The sequence below is a fragment of the Poecilia formosa genome, unplaced genomic scaffold (assembly GCF_000485575.1).
Source record: "Poecilia formosa unplaced genomic scaffold, Poecilia_formosa-5.1.2 Scaffold393, whole genome shotgun sequence".
Taxonomy (NCBI): domain Eukaryota; kingdom Metazoa; phylum Chordata; class Actinopteri; order Cyprinodontiformes; family Poeciliidae; genus Poecilia; species Poecilia formosa.
This window is the reverse complement of record NW_006800332.1, coordinates 70,244-84,723: the sequence shown is the minus strand read 5'-3', so window position 1 is coordinate 84,723 and position 14,480 is coordinate 70,244. Positions and strand designations below refer to the sequence as shown.

General features: G+C 37.2%; 2 protein-coding genes across 3 annotated transcripts; both read left to right on the top strand.

Annotated features, from left to right (window-relative positions):
- The first annotated feature begins 403 nt into the window (after positions 1-403).
- On the top strand, positions 404-7,224 carry tmem25 (transmembrane protein 25). Of its 2 annotated transcripts, none has more exons than XM_007575959.2 (9): positions 404-940; positions 2,590-2,703; positions 3,292-3,636; positions 3,719-4,009; positions 4,791-4,922; positions 5,015-5,048; positions 5,651-5,760; positions 6,535-6,624; positions 6,721-7,224. In XM_007575959.2, exons 2-9 carry the CDS (start codon positions 2,625-2,627, stop codon positions 6,792-6,794), a joined length of 1,155 nt encoding a protein of 384 aa, XP_007576021.1. In that variant the 5' UTR covers positions 404-940; positions 2,590-2,624; the 3' UTR covers positions 6,795-7,224. The 2 variants fall into 2 exon arrangements, with proteins under 2 accessions (XP_007576021.1, XP_016518350.1); XM_016662864.1 differs by having other exon boundaries at positions 2,587-2,703.
- Positions 7,225-7,997: 773 nt separating this feature from the next.
- Positions 7,998-14,040, top strand: LOC103154613 (T-cell surface glycoprotein CD3 delta chain). The gene is made up of 8 exons (XM_007575957.2): positions 7,998-8,016; positions 8,115-8,191; positions 8,525-8,586; positions 11,238-11,261; positions 11,394-11,561; positions 11,732-11,875; positions 12,500-12,555; positions 13,451-14,040. The coding sequence occupies exons 3-8, from the start codon at positions 8,550-8,552 to the stop codon at positions 13,502-13,504; spliced, it is 483 nt and encodes a 160-aa protein (XP_007576019.1). The 5' UTR covers positions 7,998-8,016; positions 8,115-8,191; positions 8,525-8,549; the 3' UTR covers positions 13,505-14,040.
- The last annotated feature ends 440 nt before the right edge of the window (positions 14,041-14,480 follow it).

Genomic DNA, 14,480 nt, shown 5'->3' with positions numbered 1-14,480 from the left:
ATTATATTAAGCACAAGTGGAGTCTCTTTCTCTGCAGCTTCTGGAGGCATTTTAGCTTGGATGTGCAATTAAGCACCACACTTTTCAGCTCTGTCACATGAAATCACAATAAACTTTTGCACCTTGAGAAAAGGTGCAAAGCTTAATGTGCAGCTCTGTCACATAAAATCACATTAAACTTTCATTTGCAGTTTGAGAAAATGTGAAAAACTAGTCTCCATTGAATACTTTTGAATGGTTTCTCCTATAAGCCACAGCTTTTTGCTTGTGCAGCGTTGCTTTGCATGCTGCTGCTCTGGTCTGTGCAGCTGCACTGCAGAGGCTTTTCAGTCTGAATTAGCTGAGCTCAGACCAGGTGAATCATGTTCTGTACAAGTGCCCATCATGGCGTTACCACAATATCCAGCTGGTGTACGTTTGGTGTGATGAGTTATGAGATTTATGGGAAACCTTCTGAGCTGACAGCTTAGTCTCCACACCAAATATTTTTTTGACAGTTTCAAACTGATCCTGTGCATGAAGCTTATTTCTCTCACCTCCCCATCCTCCTCCACACCAGCTGTTGTCCCTCTCTCACATCTTCCCATCCTTCCTCTCTCTGTATATCCCTTGCTCGTTTTTCCTTCCGTCTGCTTCCTGTTTCCCAGTTCCCTCTCTCCTCTCCACCTCAGAGTGGCGACAGCACAACTGCCTGCATCAGCCAGTGAAAGCTGCTGCTGGAGGTTGCCGTATCTTGCAGAGAGCCAAGTGTGTGTGTGTGTGTGTGTGTATGTGTGTGTAATAGTATGAGCGTACGCAGATGGGAGAGCAAGTGAGTCAGGAAGGGCTGCTTCTCATCCCTCTGCTGTCAGCACCATATTTCCCTCTGCCTCCTCTCCTTCTTCTCTGACATGGAGCTCCGGTGGACTGAATCCAGACGGGATCTGCACCAACGGATGAGGTAGTAACGTCTGTTTCTTGCACAAGGCGGGTTTTGTGTGTGTGTGTGCATCCTGACTGTTTGTGTCTCAGTGTGTTTGTGTGTGCAGGGCTGAACTGATGTTTGTATCCCTCCTCTACCCCCGACTGTCAGCTGAAAGCATTAAGCGTCCTTACCCACAGCGCAGAGCTGTCAGCTCCTGTCTTGCACTCGTATTAGTGGATTATTCCTGGTGATCACTGTATTGATTATGCAGATTATGTGTGCATCTTTAACAGCTCAGTTTCTGCTATTACTCCTACGGATCACATGACCCCCAAACAGCAAGCCAGCTCTGGAGACCGCTAGCTCTGCCCCCTTTTACTGTAGATATGTGTGTGTTATTGATCCAAGCTGGCATGGGGATGTTTGGTTTCGCAGTGATGGAGGAGTACCCTGCAGATCAAAGCTACAAAGGCAGTGAATTATTGAACAGAGCCATGTCACTATGAGGACAGACCTGTGTTGGCTTTGCTGTTGCCTTTAATGCATTGTGATCTTATTGTTGGAAGGTGTGTTTGTTCTTTGAGGCATGTTTCCTATCAGGACCTATTTGCCTGTTAGAGATTTAGCCAGTTCTATACCCAAACCCTCATCTTAATGTGTAGCACACTGCAAAGATATTAATAACTCTTAAACTTTACCACATTTTGTCATGTTACAGTTATGGCTGAAGTGATTAATCGGGTTAATCGTGGTGAATCGATCATTGAAATAATCGCCAACTAATTTAGTAATCAATTAATTGTTAATTGGATTATATAGACTCTTAATAAAGGCTATGTAGTGAAATAACAACACACTCAGAGTTGAAATGAAGCCAAAATGTACAAAGAATAAACATATTTTGCACTTACCGTAATATAAAAAACTGCCTTTCCTATATGTTCTATCCAAAACTTCTCAACTAACATAATTTTAGCTTCACCTGGTTCAAATTCTGTAAAGAAAAAAAAAAAAGAATCTAAGCACCTTTTGCTATCCAGTTATTAATGGGTTGATCTAAAACAAAATCATCAGATCAGCCCTACACCACATTGATGTAATTCAAGTCAAGCAGTACATCAAGTGTAAGTCAAGCAGAATGGGCTGAGCTTTTCTCATGTTGATGCTAGAAATATTTTCTTTTTAGCTGCAGATGCATCCTTTGCTGAAAGTGATGCAGCGATAAAAGAACTGCACTTTATGGAAATGCAGTGTTACTTTCTAATTTAAAAAAAGAATATGTATATATTTTTCATTTACATGTTTTAATCTATTTTTAATGTATAAAAAATGCTTAAGCGGTTAAATGAAAAATCTGCAAAATCAGCCAATTTTTTAAACGGACTAAGTGATTGTCAGAATAACTGACCGAATATTTTTATTACTAAAATAATCTTTAATTGCAGCCCTAATTGCAACCACAATTGTGAAGTGGAACGAAAACAAAACATACTTTGAGAATTAGTATTATTATTATTTTTTTACAAATAAAAATCTGAAAATTGCCGTTTCCATTTGTACTCAAAGCCCTTTGCTTGGACCCCAAAGTGTAACTCATGTAACATTTGTCCGTACGCTGTTGTGATTTGATTTATATGAATTGCTTTCTTCACTCTTAAGAGTAATGTAAATCCTTGTCTAAGCAGGTAGATGCATTTGAGTGTGTGGCGGTTCGGCCAGGATGGAGAGTGCGTGGCTGAGGACATGGACATCAGGGTCCGCCGTTGTGTTCTTCAATACACTGGCCTTGTCCTGGACAGGTAGCACACACTCCAACACAAACGCTTTAAACTGCACACGGGCAAAATCATGAATCCTGTTAAAAATCACAGTCCTTCTGTGCAGTGAGAATGCTGACGGTCAGAAAAAGAGAATGGGTTTTATTAACGTTTTGATGACCTAGTTTGGGCCAAGCTTTAGGTGTTGAACAAAAGACCTAACATTGGACACTTTGGTATCCATAAAAATTCCCAGTCAGCTCCCAAACGACACAGTTTTATGCACTTATTTTAAATTCCAACAGGAATTTCTGACATCTCTGGTAGTTAATTGATGATCGAGTGAATCACACCTCTCGAAGTTATATTAATTTAGAGCTACTTGATAACTTTACTGTAATCTACTGGCCAATCAGAAAGCAAGGCGTTTATAGAAAGAAAAGTGTTCATAGTTCATCTAAAAGCTCCTCTTAGAAAATAATGAGTCTGTAATGAAACAATATTGGTATCTTTTACTACTGTTTAACACAGGTCCAAATTACCCTTTAATGTTTTAGGAGTCTAAAGCTTTAATATTTTCCATTGACTATATTTGGTTCTGCTATAATATTTTGTTGTGTTGTACCTCAGGTGCTATTGAACCCGCTCTTAAAATTGATGGGCGGCAGCAAGCGGCTGTGACACTTCAGGAGAACATGACACACAGGTTCAACTGCCAATCAGACGTCTGGGATCCCCGAGCGCCCCCGTTACTGACCTGGTACCTCAACGGAGAGCAGCAGAAGGAGCCGTCACCAAACCGAGGCCGTCTGGTGATGACGTCACAGAAGGATTCTGAGGTCTTGAGACCGGGGACCAATCACAACAGTACCTTCTCTCTGCGGGCCAGAAAGTGGGACAAGGAGCTGGTGTGTGTCGCATCGAACCCCAGGACAGGACAAAGCTACAATGCAACGGTCACTCTCAACGTCCAATGTGGGTCTGGGTTAAATATGTCACGGACTAAAAGTCTGTTTCAGTTGACATTCTCAAGCCGTTCCTCTGCTCTGTGCCCCAGTCCAGCCAGAAATCCTCAGGGTCAACGCCCACTACAGTGAAACCTCGGACCCCGGCCTCTCCCTGGTCCTGTTCGCCTTGGTGCGCTCTAACCCTCCTGCCACCATCACCTTCGTAGACCAGTCGGGCCAGCTGGTGGCCAACACCTCGGACTTCCTCATCCTGGATTCACGGAGCTATCCGTGGCTGACCAATCACACGCTGAGGGTCACGCTGAGCAGTCTATCAGGGAACTTAACGGTGAATGCCACCAACAGTGTGGGAATGGCTCAGAGCAACCTCACACTGGCAGGTTAGTGATTGTTTCCATGAAAGGAAAGAATTTGGTCCATTCATTTTTGTTGCATTTCTAACGCCACACTTAAAAATGTCTCATCTGTGCCAGCAGCGTGTGATTTAAGATGTGATTCTTTCATAAATAACCAAATGATTATTTGGGGTGCATCCTTTCTACAAATGTCTTCATCCATACAAAAAAATTGCCTCAAAATTTTATTATTTATATACATTTATATAAGAACATGAAAGCAGGTATTCCGGTTCCCAAATGGGACCTTAGGCAAATCCTCTGGTAATTCAATAATAATTTCTGACCCAGTCTGGCAGAACTCATTGTTTCAAATATTATATATACCTTGAATTTCTTGATAAAGTCGCTGAATGTAACTGCTCAATGATACTACTGCTGTGATAAAGTCCATTTAGCCATGTTCAGAGCCGCTGTTTTTGGCAGTTCGTAAAATCCTTTAACTTAGTGTAATTGTAGAAAACCCCAGGTTTCAGATTACGTGTGTGTGTTCCCTTAGGCAGCACAATACGAACTCTTCATAAGGCTTCCAGAATCAGGTGCAACAGCATGATGATGTAGAAAATCATCTCATCTGATCATTTAAGCTTCCCTAAATGTACTAAAATATGTCTTCATTCTGGGATAACTTAAACTCTCATTATTTGTTTTAGATCCTTCTGACACTAATTGTGCTGAAACAATTTTTTCTTAGCTTGTAGACAGTCGCTGCATTGCAAAACGTTCTCTAAAACTTTCCTTTAAGTTCCTCTCCTCTGCCCTCCAGAGTTCCTGCAGTCTCGTGTCGAGGTTCCCATGCTGGGTATCGTGACTGGAGGAGCCATGGCCTTCATGGCCCTCCTCATCCTCAGTCTCATTGTCCTCTGCCTTATGCAAAAAAACAAGAGCAAGATTATTGGTGAGAATAATGTGTGCCTGCGTATTCTTTTGAGCAGGAAAATGTTTGTGGCGTGGAGCTTTGTCATGCCTTTTCTCTGTGTTTTGTTAAAGATGAACCAGTGGAGATTCTGATGACCAAGAAAAGGTAAAAAATAAATAAATAAATAAATAAATAAATAAAATATAAAAACAGGGTTTTGGGTTAGCAGAGACTGAAATGATTTATTAATATCTACCTTTTTTAATTTCTAGATGTATTAATATAAGCAATATACTGAATTAGCAAAAACAAACCTCCAACACAAAGTCAGTCTGGTGACTTTAGTTCATGTTTTTTCACCTAGAATTGTAAATATTGATAATTTTAAAGAGCTTACTCTATATTTATAAAATTTTGTCCTGATTCGTTCAACATAATTTCACTTTTCACACACATTGCACATACTTCTTAGAGACATGTGTATTAAAGTCTGCTCTATATGATAAATATACTTTATGCCCAACATTATTTATAATAAAATGTAACTGCAGCCTCACTAGTCTCCTTGTGCTACACTAAGGATATCTGGCCTTTCACTCTGTAGTTTGGCTCACCTTTATGCCACGTCATGTCTTCCTCCATTAGCTCAATGGAAGGGAACACTGATGAAAGCATATTTTTTCTGCTCTTAAGAAAAGTACGTCCACCCAGGAGATCAATAACAACCTCTGATCCAAGTTTGACACCTCTCTGTGTTATCCCCACAGTGAATCAGCAAGCCTGAAGACGGACAGAGCAGATAAGACCAACATTCCCAGAGAGAACATGTCTCTGCCTTCCAACATGCAGCTGCATGACCTCAGCACTCTGAGGAAAGGTAAGAGCTTCCTCCAGCGCGAGAATGTTCAAACATATTTTGCAGAGGCACATTTGGCTAGAGGTTATAAGTTATTGTATTGTTACACCTTCCTGGGAAGGAAGAGAGGTTTAAATAGGTATAAATAGGTTCAGAGTGACTCTACTTAAGGAATAATGTGTAACTGCAAAGACAAATATTGGTTGTAAGACTTTTTACATTTTTTACTGAAAAGGAAACACAGCATGTGTCGCAATTATTTATCAGATTGAGTTGATCCCAATGATGTACATTGAAATTTGTGGAGATATGATTAATTTTTCATTATACTGCACATGTTAGTTCAACTCTGTGTGTGACTTAGATCACACACAGATGCATTTTAGATAACCTAACTTTTACATAACTAAAAGCACAATGAATATAAAAAATTATATATGAATGTACAAGGCAGTAGAAACCAAGTGTGTTGATTTATTAAGAGTTATTTACATACAGTTACAACAAATTACTTTCCTCCTAGTGGACTAGCCAGTTAGCACACTTTAGTACACACTTAAACACTGACAGAACTCCAGACAGCTTTCCCACTTTTAAGTGTTTGTACATGTATTTCATAGATCAGCATGATATGAAGGTAAAAGTTTGAATTTTATCTGTAGTTATAACTGTAATATAATGCACAGTACAGTGCAAAAGAAACAAAATTCACTATATAGTCACTGTTTTTTACATGAAATCGTTTCTTCAAACTGTTAATGCATGTTTTTGTTTCTCTGCATGCTCTTCTTATAGCTCGAGAAGCCGCCCAGCAGAACAGTATGGGAGAGCAGAAGAAAGAGGAAGAGGAGGAGGAAGATCTGTCTTTAGCCTACGCAGCAAGAGGTCAACGAAATGCCCTCTGAACCTCTGCTGCTTTTTCAACTATTTATACCGTGAGTCGTGGCTTATTTATATGTTTCTTTCTTTTTTTTCTTCCAGGTTTTGCCAGGTATCCGATGGTGGGCTACATCTATAAGGTGAACAGCACAAGCAGCGAGGAAATCTGGCTCTGATGGACATTTCAGTTCAACTCCGACTGTTTGTTGCATGCATACCTACATCTAAGAACGCAGCTGTTTGGGAAGAAACCCAGAGCTGCACCACTCAGCGAGTCAAGCACCGTTCAGTCACCTTCAAGCCGGAAACAAAGTTTTTGAGACTATTCTTCAGATCTGTAAAACATACCTGTGAATGTTTGTCATCCAGTAAATCAGGTACTTTCTCATGATGTTCTTTCTTGTCGCATTGATGGGATGCATTTAATGTTCTCTGCTGAAACCAGAATGTTTATTTGGACAAATATAACCTGAATATGATGATACAGATTTAAATAGAACCGTTTATGGACTTGCCACATGTCCCGCCCTGTATATTTGTATGCATATGTGTATAAAAATGGAAAAAGTCTAATAAAGGTATTATTGAGATTGTATCAAAGTAAATAAGAACATGCTGTGCTTTTACTGTGTAATCACCAGGGGGCGCTATGAAGTGGTGTAAAAGACGGCAACTGGGTTGTGCACAGTAAGAGGGATGTAAATTCTTCTAACAGCCTATTAGCAGAAAGTGTCAGTTTTGTTTGGTAAAATGAAACGATCCACTTTGTTTGTCTAACACAGGTGCAAGAGAGGATGATATTGATGAATGTGCAGTGTGTGTGTGTGCGTGTGGTGGGGGGACGAGGTGGGGGTGTATCTGTGTGAGTTTATAAAGACACTGTGTGTGTGTGTGTGTGTGTGTGTGTGTGTGTGTATGTGCCAGGTGTTAGCTCTTGGGTCACAGGTTGCTGTGGGTTTTTTTTTTACAAACAGGAAGCAGAATTATGTTGTGGGAGCATACATTTGCTCTCTTTATGAGTCTGTTAGAGCTCCTGTGTTGAACAGGGGAGGCAGACTGAAGAGGGAAACATTCCCAATATGCCAGGGATTAAAATATTCATATAAACTGCATGACTGTGTTAGCAAGTTAGTATCTTTTTTTTTTTTTTACTTTGTCAGGTTGTTAAAAATAATAATTATAATTGTGGAGGATAAAACAAGTACTTGCAAGACTCAGTTTTATTGTACCTCATAAATATAAACCTGAAATTCATTTCTGAATGAATTATCAATACCTTAATGATTTTTGCTGTTGATTTTATTCAAATAAACAGCAACAGCCAGAACAATCTGCTAAACAGTGCCAATATTATTGGCCACAAAACCGTTTCCAGTGTTTCATGTGCTGAATTTGAAGGTAAAATTCATGCAGACATGATGGAGTGTTTCTGATATAATCAACAAAGCCTGATGAAGCTGACAAACCAATCACAGTGACTTCCTTCTCCCTCTCAGACAGGCAGACGGAGACGTTCTGACTTCAGGCAGAAACTTAATCCTTCAGCAGAGTCCCAAAACTTCTTTAGATTAAGGTTTGAATTTTTGTTTTAATTTGTGTCAGAATTACGCAACATTTTATATTAATCTCATGTTTTGAGTACTTCTGTTTAAACTCCAAAAGTGTGTTGATTTATTACTTCTATTAAATTATCTTTGTCTAAACTCAGCTAACTCTAAAGTAAAGTAAGGCCTGGAACTGTGGATCAATTGAAATATTAATCTGGTGACAGTAACAATAAATTGTTTATCTTCTGTTAGTCGTTATGTTAAGTAAAATAAAATGGTCGACGAGAGTGAGAAAATGGCAGCTTTCCGGGTTTCTGTAGTGCACTCGCTGATGCCTCTGTGTTTCCTTCTGTCTTCAGAAAAGCAGCCAGCAGGTGCAACACAATGAAATATCAGCTGCTGCTTCTTTCTCTTCTGGCCGGTATGTTTTTCTTATTATTTTTGCTCTTAATGAACCAAAATATCCTGTAACATGGTGTATCAGAGTAAGGAGTTCTGAGCATAGTTTTATTGTAGTCTGTCTCAAGTGTTTTGTTTCCATTCATCTAAAATTAGTAAGGCACTTTGACAAAGTTAAGGTCAGAATTATTCATGTCATAAAATATTTTTTCTTCAATCAACAATTTTGTTCTTGATAGAAACTCTCAAGATGATAAAACAATGTATGTAAAGTGGTATTATAAAGCGATATATTTTGCCTGTATACATTACACATCACTTCAATTCAGAAGTAAAAATCAGTCTTAAACCTGTTGTAATAAAACTGGCTGTACATGTAGACTCAAAGTCGAGTAGATAATATTTTAGCAGTCTTGTATCATTTGATATACTCATGCTTTATCTTATTTATTATTGATGTTCAGTGCTTTGTTTCAGCTTTGGCTGGTGTTAAAGCGCTTTCTAAATAAAATTCATGATGATGATGATGTTTATCACATCAAATAAGGTTTTAAAATAATTCTATTACTCACTCAAAGACAATAACAACAACAAAAAAACACAAGATAGGTGTGTGGAAAAGGAGTTGGAGTCTTCATCTGTTTTTACAGCCAAATGATGAACGTTCCCATTTTGATCATATCTTCTTCCCTTTTGTATCCTTTAACAAATCATTTTCACATTCCTATTTAGTATATTATTTTACTATACTATGTACTCTGTAGCATAGTCTGTGTGGGCGACTGTGGCTCTGTGGGAAGAGTAGTTGTCCTGTGATTGGAAGGTTGTAGTTTTCAATTCCAGCTTCCTCTTGCCTCATGTCAATGTGCCCTTGGGCAAGGCACTTAACCCCAACTTGCCTACCGATCTGTGTATTGGTAGGTATGAATGTATGAGCATTTGTGAGTGCAAATGGGTGAATGTGAAAAAGCGCAATATAAGTTCAGTCAATTTACCATTTAGCTATACGTAGTATGGCACTAGTTATGTGGAAAAGATGTCATAAAAATATTCAAAACTTTTTAATTACAATAAAATTTTTCCAAGATGTTTTAAGACACCCTATTCCCATTGCTTTAAGTCCAGTGTCACCCAGCACACTTTGAAAATCTAATTTTACTCAACCAAAATAACTCTGAGTAACTCTCCCTGCTGGTAAATGTAATTGACTGAAGTTATAAAACTGTTTCCTCACATTAAACTGAAGCAATTATAGGATCGTACCTTAAATAATTTTTTGCTAAAGCAAATGTGACTAAGTGTCTTCATGGTGAGCAAGTTATGACATGCTGATGAGGTCAACTGACCATCAAAAGTTGCATGTTTTATCAAGTATGATTCCAGTATATTTAGGTTTTGGCATGTTTAACTTCTTGGATATTTATCCATTACCAAAGACTAACTTACTCCAGAACCCTCAAACTGGAATTTGAAAGTGTTTAGTGCTGTTTAGTTTTTAAAACCTTACACAGAATTTCAGTATAAATGACTTTGAGGTTGGAAAGCTTTTATTTCACCCTTAAACCAATGATGCTCAAACTTTTTGCCACAATTGCCAAAAGCGTTAAATTAAAAGTGCTGGCGGGAAATGGATATATTAATTTTTTTTACATCAAAAATGAAAAACATTTAGTGAGTCGCCAAAGATATACCAAAAATATAATATGATTACTTTTTTGCATAAATCTTTGTGGATTTGAAACTAGCAAGGAATTTTGTAGGTTTGCATTACTGAAAGATTGGCATAGAATTTCCAAAACCTTAACGGGAATGCGTTGATTTTTATTTTCTGTGCATAAAAACAAAACACTCAAATACATCAAGATTTGAAGCTCTCATATTTTTAAAAATATACATATACATATAGCCAAGTTAAATACATCAATTAAATGTAAATTTGGTTGCACTCAGATCTGCTTTTAAATAAATAAAAAAATAAAAAAGACTTTGGATATTTTATGGTTCTGCTTACTATGAAATCAAAAAGGAAACAAAAAGTATGGTTATTAAAAGTGAAATGCTTTGCATTGTATGTAATGTTTTCAATTTTTAGAAGATTTCAATGAGTCAATTTGTTAAGTCCCTAGAAGACTCAACAATAAAAAATAAATACAATGGATGAAAAAATAATAATAATAATAATAGTCACCATTAGCTAAAAAGAGACAATGTACAGCACAAACATAGTTATCACAATTTGATGTGATGTACCAGATTATGGCACAAGCTAATTTACATATGAAGTCCTTTAAAGATTGTCCTTTCAAAATTTTACCTATCTTATCCTCTACACAATTCATTTCATTCTGACAGTTTTGTTGATCTCTTACTCACTTATATTTAAACCATTTAATCCATACGCTGTACACCTAAGATATTGAAGTTTTACTGTGCAGTATGCCGCTCTAATTAGGAATTCATTCTTGCACCAGAAAGACCAAGGTTCTTATCATGTCCTTAAATAATTTAAATACTGGATCCTAAGAAAACTTGATTAGGTTTCTAATTGTTATATGAACTTAGATGGCTTTGGTTTTGAATTTTTGTTTATGTTTTTCAAAATTTTTGTATTAGGATATAGTTTGTTAGTTTCTTTCAATAATTTTTGTTTTTGTTTGTCTTATTTTCCTTCAGCATTTAGCAATAATGTGGCTGGTGGTAAGAACACTATTATACCTAAAAATGCACATTTTTTTTTTTTTTATTTCATGTGCATCTAAAAATAATTTCTACAATTACCTCAAGGCACAGGCTTGTGTTTGACTAAATGTTTCTCTTTTTGTTTTACAGAAAAGAAAATAGAAGTGGCTGAGACTGCAGATGGAATCAAGCTATCTTGCGAGGGCAACATGTCTGGAAATGGTATGGAGGGCAAAGAGTTGCAACTGACGTACAGAGATAATTACACTGGAGAATACGAGTGCAAGGATGGACCAAAAATCTTTGTAAAATTTCGGAGTAAGTTCTATTGGAAACATTTTGTGTTTTTGTTTAGTACACTATCATGAAATGAAAGTGCTTTTTTTTATTAAACCATGAAATTTTAATATACATGAAACTTACATTTTGTCATGCTTAGGATATCTGTGAAGACACCAATATCTAAGAATATTTTTGTTTATTTTCAGCGTGCGACAACTGTGTAGAGCTTGACACCTCCTCCATCGTGGGCCTGGCAGTAGGAGACGTGGTGGCTACAATTGTGGTTGGAGTGGCCGTCTATCTGATTGCTTCTCAGGGTCGGCCTGGTCAAGTTAAAGCCACCAAGAAAAGTAAAAGTCTACTTGTCTGTCTTTTATCTTCCATCTGTTGTATAACAAATGCACTACTTAAAACCATTTTTTGTGTTTCCTGAGGGTAATTTCCATTAAATATAAGTAGTAACTTTTATTTAATAATGTAAAAAAAAAACATTAAACATTAACTAACAAAGTTTTTATGACATTTTGTTCTATTGTGGCTAAATTCTGACTTAAGCACATTTTTATGTACATATATCTAGATGTACCACTTATAACACTTTTGCAATTGTGGCTGATGGGCTAAATCATAGACTTTTTGTTTTTGTTTACCTTTCTGAACATGAAACTCTTGATTGAATAAAACATTAACATAAAAAAATATTTTGACATTTGATGGACATTAGTGAGTCCCCTGAACATCATTGTTGAATCGATGTAGTCTCCATAACAGACATGTGAAAGTAAGACGCCAGCATTTATGCAAACTGTCGAACAGTCTAAAGAACAGTTAACATCCACGCACAGATTCACGTAACTAACAATTTATACTAATATGTATCCACAAAGTATTGAGTCCACTGTGTTAGAACCTTAATTTTAATCAAGTTAGACATTGTTTGTACTGTTTTATCATCATTATGATTTCCTCCTCAGGGTCTGATAAGCAGAATCTGATTCGTAATGAAGCGCCGAATGACCCCAGCTACCAGGTGAGCTGATTAATAAACATTTATGAAAGGGCTTATTTTTTTCTTCAAAATATTACTTTTTTCAGGTGCTTTGGTGAATTTTTCAGAACATTTAGTACAAACTGCAAAACCTAGTTGATAACCGGAAAATGTTTGTCGCTTGCTCAAAATGGATATTACATTCCTGAAAAGTATTCGTGTCAATGAAAGGAAATCAGGAAATGAAAAGTCAGACACCATGTTTCTGAACACGATTGGCAAATGTCAATATTATGACATTTCACCTCGCAAAACAATACCTGAAGTGCTCCGTACAGAGCCATAGATTATTTGCACATCTATTTGAAATCAAGCATTAATGTATTTTGTGAGTTAACTGAATACAAGACACTGAATTGATGCTTCGCATTTTTACGGCATTTACTCTAGATAGTAACAGAAACAATGAGATTGCAGGAACTCAATCATCCCAAATGAGTTCCTTCGCAGGGCATCAGTGCTCTGCTTCAGAGATGGGGTGATGTGAACTGCTGCTCCTCCACTTTGAGAGCAGATTTTGGCATCTAGTTCAGATGCCTGCACATTGTCTCGGTGATGATGAAGTGTTTAAGGTACATCCCACTGGGATGACGTAGGAAGGACCAGTACATGCTGGAGGGACTGTTTCTCTGCTGGAAAGTGCAAAAACAGTAGAAAAATGTATGGAGACAATTGATGGATGTGCAAAAAACATGCAATTTCTTAGAATGAATGACAAACTGCTTCTGTGATGAGCACAAATGACTAAATGCTGTAGAGGTTGAGCTAACAGCTATGAAAACTGCACTTCTGATTAGAGAAATGCCCCAAAGCACATGAAAAAAACCCTGTAATTATCTTGCTGTCCCCAAATTCACCGTGGCCATTACTGTTTCAGCCACTGAAATACAAGAGAGGAAGAGATGAATATGATGTACTCAACAGGAAGTAGAACGGAGGTCCATGCTAACTCTCGACTACAAGCAAACTTCTACTGGAGAAAACATCCAGCCCAGCTTCCTGAGTCTCCACCAGGACAGTGTGATGTGTGTACAGCCTCTTGTGTCCTCAGCTGATGTAATTTGCTGTATTTGGCATTGTCTTTGAAAACAATTTATATTTGTCATTTATGATGATTTGAACATAGGTCTCTTTCTGGGCCCTTGGATGAACTCAGTATGTCAGCCAATGTAAAATATTTAGTTCCATGTTGATTTTTGTAACTGATGAAAAACTTCTTAAGTTACGTTCATGTTTCAAAGATAAAAAAAAGTTGGTAAATAGTAACATTTTAAATTAGGTAAATATTTGTTGCTGGTCAAATAAAGTGTACAATTATTGCTTTGTTTTAAACATAGTTCAGTTGTTTATTATTAGACTGCAAGTTTTAAACAGGCTCATTTAAGTTACATTATCTATTCTTGTTTTATTGCATGTTTTACAGTGCTTTGTCTTTTTCATATTTTTGTTTCTTCATGAAAGATCAACAAAAATAATACATGATTGTGGAAGGAAAATTATTGATGTTTTTCAAAATATTTTCACAAATAAAAATGTGTATTTGTATTCAGTCTTGATGAGTCCGTACTTTGTAGAACTATCTTATCCTGGGGTTTTAGGTGCAAGTGTATTTCAGTATGTCTCCACCAGCTAGAAAATACATTTATTGCCTATTTTTTTGGAAAATCACTCACGTTTTGTCAGATTCAATACAAACCATCTGTGGACTTTAACATTGCTCTTTATTTACTTCTATATAAACTCTGAGCTGCTTTAAGGACTCTTAAAAAAAAAATAAAAAATCATCCCCACAGATTGATGCTGTCGCCACCTGTAGGGATGGCCAGGGTGATATGCAGCATTAGTTTTCTGTCACACAGTGTTTTGCATGTGGATAACAAAGTTAAGTTTTGGCCTTGTCATGGGGG

Bases quoted from the DNA above. Each gene is read 5' to 3' on its own strand.
- LOC103154613 (XM_007575957.2), top strand. From the start codon at position 8,550: ATGAAATATCAGCTGCTGCTTCTTTCTCTTCTGGCCG. The intron at 11,562-11,731 runs GTAAGTTCTATT...GTTTATTTTCAG, and splicing joins AATCTTTGTAAAATTTCGGA to CGTGCGACAACTGTGTAGAG. The intron at 11,876-12,499 runs GTAAAAGTCTAC...TTTCCTCCTCAG, and splicing joins AGTTAAAGCCACCAAGAAAA to GGTCTGATAAGCAGAATCTG.
- tmem25 (XM_007575959.2), top strand. From the start codon at position 2,625: ATGGAGAGTGCGTGGCTGAGGACATGGACATCAGGGTCCGCCGTTGTG. The intron at 3,637-3,718 runs GTGGGTCTGGGT...TCTGTGCCCCAG, and splicing joins GGTCACTCTCAACGTCCAAT to TCCAGCCAGAAATCCTCAGG. The intron at 5,049-5,650 runs GTAAAAAATAAA...TTATCCCCACAG, and splicing joins ATTCTGATGACCAAGAAAAG to TGAATCAGCAAGCCTGAAGA.